General features: G+C 54.2%; 1 protein-coding gene across 1 annotated transcript; it reads right to left on the bottom strand.

Moving 5' to 3' along the window:
* Window positions 1–8,376: 8,376 nt before the first annotated feature.
* On the bottom strand, window positions 8,377–10,087 carry LOC119293373 (serpin-ZX-like). Its single transcript, XM_037571870.1, has 2 exons — window positions 9,551–10,087; window positions 8,377–9,372 (listed from the first exon to the last, which is right to left on the bottom strand). Exons 1-2 carry the CDS (start codon window positions 9,965–9,967, stop codon window positions 8,581–8,583), a joined length of 1,209 nt encoding a protein of 402 aa, XP_037427767.1. The 5' UTR covers window positions 9,968–10,087; the 3' UTR covers window positions 8,377–8,580.
* Window positions 10,088–10,329: the final 242 nt, after the last annotated feature.

Below are 10,329 nucleotides of genomic sequence, written 5' to 3'. Positions count from 1 at the left end.
GAGCCTCGGTGACGATGAATGCGGCGTACCAGAGGATCCCATAGAGCAGGAGCGCTTCAAGCGCAGGCTTATAGCCACTTCAAGAAGCCTGAAAAAGAAGTAGTAGCAGCTCCAAGCGGACCAAGATCTGCTCACAAACAGATGGACCGAAGTCCTGGCGGCCGAGGAATACGGACTCGAACCCCCGAGCAGGGGATACCCAAAGCATAAACCGCTAGAAGAAGAGGCCAAAGAGCCCGAACTTCCAGCACAAGATGAGGCTGACCGGCCACCACGTGGCCGGGATAAAACGACATGTGAAGTCGGACACCAGCCCGCACCCCCACACCGGTTCACTACGGCCCGGGGCAATACGCAGGACCTGCGAGACATATTGGAAAACAACGCAGGACAACCAAGATCGATCTACAGATCACGAGGGCGCGCCACAGCTCATGACATCGATCGTCATGCTGGATACAATACTGATAAATCTGGCTGGGCCGGACATTACCGACCAGACCTAATCGGACTACACCGCGACATAGCCTGGCACAGAGGCGCCGCACACCCCCTCTGCTTCACTGATGAAGTAATGGAACATGAGTTCCTAGAAGGGTTTAAACCCATCAACATCGAGTCATACGATGGCACAACAGACCCCGCGGTGTGGATCGAGGATTATCTTCTCCACATTCACATGGCCCACGGTGATGACTTACACGCCATCAAGTATCTCCCACTCAAGCTTAAAGGGCCAGCCAGACACTGGCTGAATAGCCTGCCAGCAAACTCCATTGGCAGTTGGGAAAAATCTTGAGGGCGCATTCCTCGATAACTTCCAAGGCACCTATGTGCGACCACTGGATGCTGATGACTTAAGTCACATTACCCAACAGCCCGGAGAGTCAGCAAGGAAATTCTGGACTCGGTTCCTAACTAAAAAGAACCAAATTGTCGACTGTCCGGATGCCGAGGCCCTGGCGGCCTTTAAGCATAATATTCGTGACGAGTGGCTTGCCCGACACCTCGGCCAAGAAAACTGGAAGAACATGGCGGCACTCACGACACTAATGACCCGCTTTTGCGCGGGTGAGGACAGTTGGCTGGCTCGCAGCAACACCGCGCCAGGAAACCCTGGCACTTCAGATATCCGTGATAGTAACAGAAAGCCACGGCGCACCAGACACAAGCGTCGAAATAATGGCGACAATGCGGAGGATACGTCAGTCAACTCCGGATTCAGCAACTCCAAATCCGGTCAGCGGAAGAATCCGTTCAAAAGAAACAATCCGGGATCATCCAGTCTGGACCGCATACTCGACCGCTCGTGCTAGATTCACGGCACCCCTGATAAACCAGCCAATCACACTAATAGAGATTGCTGGGTGTTCAAACAGGCCGGCAAGATAAATGCCGAGAACAAGGACAAGGGGCTGCACAACGATGATGATGAGGAGCCCCGGCGTCCGAACACTGGAGGACAGAAGAAATCCCCCCCCCCAGGTAAAAACAGTGAACATGATCTATGCCACTCACATCCCCAAACAGGAAAGCGTGCACTTAGGGACGTCTATGCGATGGAGCCCATCGCCCCAAAATTCAACCCATGGTCATCCTGCCTGATCACCTTTGATCGTAGGGACCATCCGACCAGCATCCGTCACGGCGGCTCAGCCGCATTGGTCCTTGACCCAATCATCGACGGATTCCACCTCACACGAGTCCTCATGGACGGTGGCAGCAGCCTGAACCTGCTTTTTCAGGACACAGTGCGCAAAATGGGCATCGATCCGTCACGGATCAAACCCACCAAAACCACATTCAAAGATGTAATGCCAGGGGTAGAAGCCCGCTGCACGGGCTCAATAACACTGGAAGTGGTCTTCGGATCTCCGAATAACTTCCGAAGCGAGGAGTTAATATTCGATATCGTCCCTTTCCGTAGTGGCTATCATGCACTACTCGGACGAACTGCGTTCGCTCGTTTCAATGCAGTACCGCACTATGCATACCTCAAGCTCAAGATGCCAGGAGCTTGTGGGGTCATAACAGTCAATGGAAACACAGACCACTCCCTCCGTACGGAAGAGCATACTGCGGCCCTCGCGGCAGAAGTACAAAGCAGCCTCCTCCGACAAACAACCAATTCGGCAACGACATCCCCGAACACCGTCAAGCGAGTCCGGAGTACCCCGCAATAGGAGCTCGACTAGCAATCCGGCCTCCACGTCAGGGGAATACTCAGGTGGTCCTCTTCAATGATCGTTATACCTGTTCTTACATACCCGCATGTAGCCTGCCCTTGGATAGGATATGTCAAATAGTCCTATTGTTTCTGCTTAATGCATCAATAGTACACCTAAGTTTTGCCGTATTGTCCAAATTAATTGGAAGTAGTACATAGCATTAGCTTCTTATTATTATCCTAATATTTTCCGTTGAATATTTATTCAATATTTGCATCCGTACACTTTGGTACGGTCTGTTTGCCAGGGGCTTCTTATCAAGCCCCATAAAATGGCAAGAAAAGTCTGAACACTTTCAACAGTGTGGCACCCCGAACTTATACCATTATATGCATCAGCTCCGAATCATGTCTTGGGTCAATAGTTGGGTTAGCCTAGCACCCTTGTTTTGGTACCTTACGTTCCGTTATATCGGCTAAGGTAGCGCAGGGAGAACTACTGCGATTGTGTCCCGATTCTTCTGGACGAGCACCTCAGTAGAGAAAGCCGAAAACTGACCGTCATGATACGGCGAGAGTTGGTCGCTGTTCACGAGGTAGTAAAATCCCTAAAGATTTTTTCCGCTTAAGGCGAGGAATCGGCCTTGCCGGATTTAGGTGTGTATAACGCCCCAATTCGGCTTTCCGAATAATAGGGGCTTCGCCGAAATTTAAAATTATAGACTTCTATGGCCAAGTGAGAGTTATAAAGCCGAATAGTCCGATTGCCTGGTTCGCTGCGCTAAACACCTCCTTAACCAAGAATTTGGATAAAGAGTGTTTAGGTTTTCCATGAACACCCCAGTACTAGTTACAAGGGGGCGGAAGCCGACGACTGGCCTACTTTCAGATTTTGATAAACGGCCGCAGAGAAGGTAATATTTTAAATCAAACAAAGCATTATATAGCGCAATCAAACTCGTCCTCATATTACACAGACGACATGAGTACATTTACTCAAAAATAATGTTCTTAGGACATTCATTCACCATAAGCCGAGCGCCTTTCATAACGCCACTATAATACATCTCGGGGTAGCGATGCTCCTTGCCCTTCGGGGGTCCATCCTTCACGAGCTGCTCAGCATCCAGTTTGCCCTAATGCATCTTCGCGTGGGCAAAGGCCCGTCGGGCACCCTCAATACATACGGATTGCTTGATAACTTCTAGACGTGGACAGGCATGCACCATACGCTTCACCAGGCCAAAGTAGCTGCCGGGCAGGGGCTCGCCAGGCCACATCCGGACTATGAGGTCCCTCATGGCCTGTTCAGACGCATTGTGGAGTACGACCAGCTGCTTCAGTTGGTCACTCAGAGGCATCGGGTGTTCGGCCCCAGTATATTGGGACCAGAACAGCTTCTTGTAGAGTTCCCCTCTTCAGCATGATAGAACTCCGCGGCATCCGAAATGTTGCGTGGCAGATCTATGAATGCCCCTGGAGAGCTCCGGATTCGTGTAAGTAAAAGAAATGACTCCTCCACATGCTTGCTTTGCATAAAGAATGCCTTACCCTCCGCTATCTTCTTGGCTGCCTGGATTTCCTGGAGGGCCTTTTCGGCTTCGGCCTTGGCGTCGGCCGTGCTCTGGAGGGCCTTTGCAAGCTTAGACGCTTGCATCTTGTAGTCATGCTCCAGGGAGCCGAACTTCTTGCCGAGCTCCTGGAGCTCCCGCTGTACCCCTCCCACCCGAGCATCTTGCTTCTCTCGCTCGGTGCGCTCCGTGTCCGCCTTGGCTTCGGCTGCGGACAACGCTTCCTTCAGGGCCGCCACTTCGGTCGCGGTCCCTATCAAAAGCCATGATGCTTTTTATTAGCATCACCAACTTTTTATCCTCTATACGACATATGGACGGGGTTTCTCTTACCTTTGTTCACCTCGAGCTGCTTCTTCACGAGGTCGAGCTCTTCTTCGACCTGCCCAGTTCGCGCTTGAGTCCGGCAACCTCAGCCGTGCGTGCAGCCGCGGTCAGCAGCAGTGCCTGTTTGATTCATACAGACAAATACTATTAGCTTCCTGCGGTTTTTAAGTTGACCCTCCGTTTGGCTTTTCTTTCCGTACACCAACCAGAGTATCCGGGGCTACTATCTATCGGGTGACATTCCCTCACACTTTCTTTACCTCAAAGCCTGTTAGCGGGCTGGTGCAGGCTTCGGTCAATCCGCTCTTGGCGGACCGAACCTTCTCAATCACCGTACCCATAAGTGTACAGTGTTCATCCTCGATGGAAGCGCCTCAAAGCACTTCCAACAAATTATCCGATGCCTCCGGCTGGGCGGAGGTCATCGGCACGGTCGGCTCGCCCTTCTTCGGGAGGGACTGCTTCCCAGAATCCGGAACCTTTGTAGACTCCGGCGCAGTAACCGGCTGGGAGCCAGACTTGCTGTGGCTCCCGTCAGCATAATCCATGGGGTTTTCATCCCCCATGTGTCCGGCGCCCGAGATTTTGCCTTGGGGCGTCTCCGGAACCATCGCCTCCTGCTCTAGCATCCTCCGGGACAACACCTCGGTGTCATCCGCAGGTCGTGGGGAGGTTGCCGTCGGGAGTGAATTCATCTCCGAATCGTTCAGAGACTCCTCCGACGAGGACTCATCAAGATCGGACCCGGCCGGACTGCATTAATGTGTTCGACGTCATTACAAACCATGAGGTCAAAGTCGCATGGAAAATATTATGGAATGCGGATACTTACGACCTAGCCCGGGGCTTGCCCCTGGGCAGCCACTCCTCATCGCTAAAAGCGGCGATAGTGTAGTGATCGGGAAGGGATGCCTTTCCCTTCTTCGACGTCCCGGCCTCCCCAGACGGGGCGGCCTTCCTTTTCTTCTCCTCCCTAGCGCGGGGAGGAGGCATTTCTTCACGTCTTCCCCCGTCTTCGGGGGGGGGGGGGATCTTCCTCGTCGTCTTCGGATGACGATTCTATCACGACTTTGCACCGGAGACCTTTTCTGGTCCCCGCGGCCACCTTCTTGGACCCTTCGGCCCCCTCAGTTGAGGCGGCCTTCCTCTTCCTCTCCTGCCCTTCGTGGGAGGAGTGCGCCTCATCATCTTTTGGCGAGGCATCTGGTGTGGCCTCGCGCCGGAGACCCTTCCGGGTCCCTGCGGCCTTCTTTTCGGCCTTTTTCTCCGGCACCTTGTAAGGCGCCGGGACTAGCAACTCTGCTAGGAGTGCACTTACTGGGTCCTCAGGCAATGGAGCCATACAGTTAATCCGCTCTGCCATCTCCACCCAATCCTGTTCGGTCAGCATAGTGACCTAATAATCCTCCCACGAATGTACCAGGAAGGAAACATCTTGTAATAACCAGGGGACTTACCGGACTGGCGAGGCGGCTTGCGCTGAGTCCCCAGTCCTCGGAAAGGGGAGGAGGAACTTTGCCGGTCTTGAACAACATCTTCCAGATTTCTTTGTGTGTTGTGTCGAAGAGCTCTAGCAGCATCTGGTGTTCGGCCGGGTCAAACTCCCACATATCAAATGCCCGTCTTTGACACGGGAGTATCCGACGAATGAGCATGACCTGGACCATGTTGACAAGCTTGATCTTCTTGTCCCTCATACTTCTAATGCAGGTCTCGAGTCCGGTCAGCTCCGTGGGTTCGCCCCAGGCCAGGCCCTTCTTCTCCCAGGAAGTGAGCCGCATGGGGATTCCGGATCTGAATTTGGGGGCTGCCACCCAGTTGGCGTCGCGCAGCTCGGTGATGTAGAACCATCCGGATTGCCACCCCATTATGGTCTCCACAAAGGATCCATCGAGCCATGTAACATTAGGCATTTTGCCCACCATGGCACCTCCGCACTTCGCCTGTTGGCCACTCACGATCTTCGGCTTTACGCAGAAAATCTTCAACCACAGGCCGAAGTGGGGCTTGATGCGGAGGAAGGCCTCGCACACGACAATGAACGCCGAGATGTTGAGGACAAAATTCGGGGCTAGATCGTGAAAATCTAGCCCATAGTAGTACATAAGCCCGCGGACAAATGGGTGGAGTGGAAATCCTAGTCCGCGGACGAAATGAGGGAGAAATACTACTCTCTCCCGATACTTCGGAGTGGGGGTGATCTGTCCCTCTGCCGGAAGCCTGTGAGCGATACTCTCGGCCAGGTATCCGGCCTCCCGAAGCTTGGTGATGTTCTCCTCTGTGACAGAGGAGGCCATCCACTTGCCTCCCGCTCCGGACATGATGCGATCCTACGGAGAAGGTGAGAACTTGGGCGCTGGAGCTCAAGGGTGCGAGAACGGATGAGCAAAGGAGGAAGAAGGCGTGGGTGAAAAACAGGAGATCTCTGTCCCTTTATAAAGGCGGTGTAGAATGTGCGCCTCCCCGCTTGCCTCTCGAAATCTCTTATCTTTCCAAGCGCCTCAATTGATGGCGTTGGTTGGGTTACCCATACCCGTATTGATGGAGATCCCGCGATAAGGGGACACGATCTCTGCTTTGACAAGACGTGCCAAAGAAACCGCCTCGCGATGTGTGTGGGAGCAGGTTGTAAAAACGGTTCGAATAAGTTACCGAGCCATGGCGTGATGTCACATGACGAAGAATTGTCAGCATATCAGGTTCGTGGATTATTATTCTCTCTACGGTGGTATATGGAATTCATCTTGCAAATACGGACACGGTCCTTGTGTTTGGAATTAATTTTGGAGTATTCGGAGGTGGAACCTGCCTCGCAATGCCGAAGACAATCTACGCGTCGGACTCATCGTCATTGAAGCCTGGTTCAGGGGCTACTGAGGGAGTCCTGGATAAGGGGGTATCTGGACAGCCGGACTATATACTTTGGCCGGACTGTTGGACTATGAAGATATAAGATAGAAGACTCTGTCCCGTGTCCGGATGGGACTCTCCTTGGCGTGGAAGGCAAGCTTGGCGATTCGGATGTAGATCTCCTCCTCTGTAAACCGACTCTATGTAACCCTAGCCCCCTCCGGTGTCTATATAAACCGGAGGGTTTAGTCCGTAGGACACAAGAACAATCATACCATAGGCTAGCTTCTAGGGTTTAGCCTCTCTGATCTCGTGGTAGATAACCTCTTGTAATACTCTTATCATCAAGATCAATCAAGCAGGAAGTAGGGTATTACCTCCATCGGGAGGGCCCGAACCTGGGTAAACATCGCGTCCCCAGTCTCCTGTTACCATTAGCCTTAGACGCACAGTTCGGGACCCCCTACCCGAGATCCACCAGTTTTGACACCGACAACCGCGTCGGAGCCGGATGAACCGGCAGAGATTTTTCCCGCATCCCCAAGCACAGCTACCCACTCGACCCGGGGCCATCCAACCATCTTGCCACCCGCAAGCACGCGCCACCACGGTCTTGGACACATCCACGCCGCCCCGCTGCGAACACCACCACGAGGCCAAGGAAACCGGAAAGAAGCGCCAAGCGACAGGAGGAACCACACCGAAGCCAAGCGGGAGGGAACCACCTCCCCCGCCGACGTGTGGGAGGCCCGAGCCCCCGACGACGTCGCGGTCGCCGTCCGGACGTGGCAGCAGGGCACACCAGGCCACCCCTGACCTGGCGAGGCCCGCAACGGCCCCGTAAAGCCCCGCCGGCCATGCTGCAGCAAGCCGGCACCTGCGCCGCTCGCTCCCAGCCGCCAACGCCGCTCTCCCGTCTCCTGGAGGCCACGCCGCCGGCCCGTCCCGCCGCCAGCCCGCCGAAACCCAGATGGGGCCCAAAGGGCCCAGATCTGGGCCGAGCGGGCTGGTTCAAGCCATGCCGCCGCGCCACCCCGCCGCCAATGACGACGGCGTCGCCCAGTCGTCCACCCACGCCGCGCCGGGATCTCCACCGCCACGTCGGACCGCCGCCGCCGAAGAGCACCTCCCGGCGCACACCGCCCCGCGCCGGGGAGCACCGAGAGGGGAAGGGCTGGAGGCCGCCGCCGCCAGCTACCCAGGGGCCAGGCCCGGCCGTGGGTACCGGCGACGGCAGCGGGGAGGGAGCGAGGTGGGGGCTCTAGAGGAGTGGGTGCCGGAGCGCGGCCGGTCGTCTGCGGGGACGACGCGGTCGCGCAAGGAGGGAGGGGACACCCGTTGCTCTATTCCACAGGGAAGGATTTAGGGCGCCTTCTGTCCGGTTCCCTTATCCTCCTTTTCAAAAGAAACAAAATATAAACTACGGACAACTTGAGAGGACAGAAACATACTTTTTCTCAAAACACATTATGTACATCATCCAAGCCACAATTCCAAAACCGAAATACGTAATCCAAGCCACAATTCCAAAACCGAAATACGTAAAGTAAGTCATACTTCGAAACCAGACACTGCATACGTTTATTTCAGGGATGGTAAGATTGCAAGGTAAAACTCTTTACTTGCATGCAACATAAGCCCTTTCGCCGGTTCATAGCAGATGCATTATGCTGCAAGTAAAGGATTGACCACATGACCAACAAACAACACCACACCAGTCAAATCTTCTCGGATCATGAAAAGGAATGGGTGGTCTGCGATAAAATCTATCTCCATTGGCGGGTCTAATGGTAGCGACTCTAGCATAACAACTGCAGCCGTTGCTGCTGCAGCCTCTGTTCCTTCTTCATTCACTTCAACAAAGGACTTATGGAAAACTGACGAGACGCACAAATTCTGCTCCTCTGCTGAATCCACCATCTCCGAAAGATCGGCTTCTCCGCTAAATGGAAGATGCAGTCCCAAACCTTTGAGCAAACTGGAAGCTTCAAATCCGAACGAAATCTTGAACTTGGGAAGCTTGAAATGTCTGACTGGGACCTTCTCGGTTGGGGTATGCTTCTCTAGGAACTCTGGTTCCGAGCTCACCTTTTCGGCCAAGTTCCAAAGACCGTCATTTGCTTCTGGAAGAAGTATGTACATGGAAAATTGCCTCATGTCCCCGCCTTGCCGGTAAGGAAGCTTAAGTACTTTCATATTGTCACAAGACGAAATATATTGCTCATTTGTGCTAGACATGAATGGTGCTTGTACTGAGCTCCCGTCAAGAAGGTGGAACTTGCCGTCTTTGGTTTTGGATGCATCAAACTCCTCTGTCCAGGCTCCTTTGAAATAAAGCGCATTGCCAAGAACAAGTCTAGTGGTGCTGTCGACAGATCCATCCGCGAGGATCTCTTTGATGAGACCTGATGTGATTTTCTCTACCCATGTGTTCACTTGACATGCAACTTCACCAGCCTGGACCAATGAAAACCAAAGACCAAAGGCGCCGTTAAATGGTTTGTGCAGTTGTGAACTGAATTATATGTACTAACATATTTATGATTTTGGAACCTACAACTGAATTACATAAGAAAAAGGTACTGTGCAACTGATGCCGAACAGAGCGACTAATTGACAGTATCCGACACATCACCTTAGTTTGGAAGTCGACGGAGTGGGTCTCGGCCTTGTACTTCCCAACGGCGACCTCCTTGAAGGACGACTTGAGCGGCGTCGACGTGTCGACGAAGACGCCGTTAGCGAACGCGACGCGCGGACCGCCCTCGACCGACGCGTCGGCGAGCACCAGCTGCACCACCTGCTGGGCGAGCGCGTGGAGGCTCTCCGCCTCGCCTTGCCCTACGGCACCGAGTGTAGCGGCCAGCTGATCGCGGGTGGCACCGCCCGCGCCGGCGCCGATGAGGCTGAGCGCGACGTGGAGGGAGAGCGGGGAGAAGGCTGCGTTGCCGGCAGCACCGTCGGCGTTGGAGGGCGAGGAGATGGCGGAGGCGAGGCGGAGTGCAAAGCGCGTCTGGTGGGCGACGGAGAGGCGGGTGTCGGTGGCCGCCATTGCAGTGTAGCGCTGTGTCGATGGTTTTCTTCGGTTGGTTGGACTGCTGAGAGGGGTCGGTCGGTGAATTTAGAGGCGAAGGCGTACTCGTGACTTGATGTCTCAACGGCGATGGAACGAACGGCGGCAAGCCGCGTGTGCGGATCTGGTTGGGGTGGGGGCACACGCTGCGTCCGGCCTCCACGGAGGAGCTGCCGTGCGTTCAGCGAGCGTGAAGGATAGCCTTTTAAAATGGGGGTAAGAAGACAGTGAAGCTAGAGATGAACGTCACACGACTTCTACGTGGTCATAGCTCAGAAGCTAAAAGAAGGGGGGCACACGTCCGATCCTCTGCATTCTGCAGAGGAGAGAAACGGCCCTAA

The sequence above is a fragment of the Triticum dicoccoides genome, chromosome 4B (genome assembly GCF_002162155.2).
Source record: "Triticum dicoccoides isolate Atlit2015 ecotype Zavitan chromosome 4B, WEW_v2.0, whole genome shotgun sequence".
Classification (NCBI taxonomy): Eukaryota; Viridiplantae; Streptophyta; class Magnoliopsida; order Poales; family Poaceae; genus Triticum; species Triticum dicoccoides.
The sequence above is the reverse complement of the archived record's forward strand: the minus strand, read 5'-3'. Positions and strand labels throughout refer to the sequence as shown.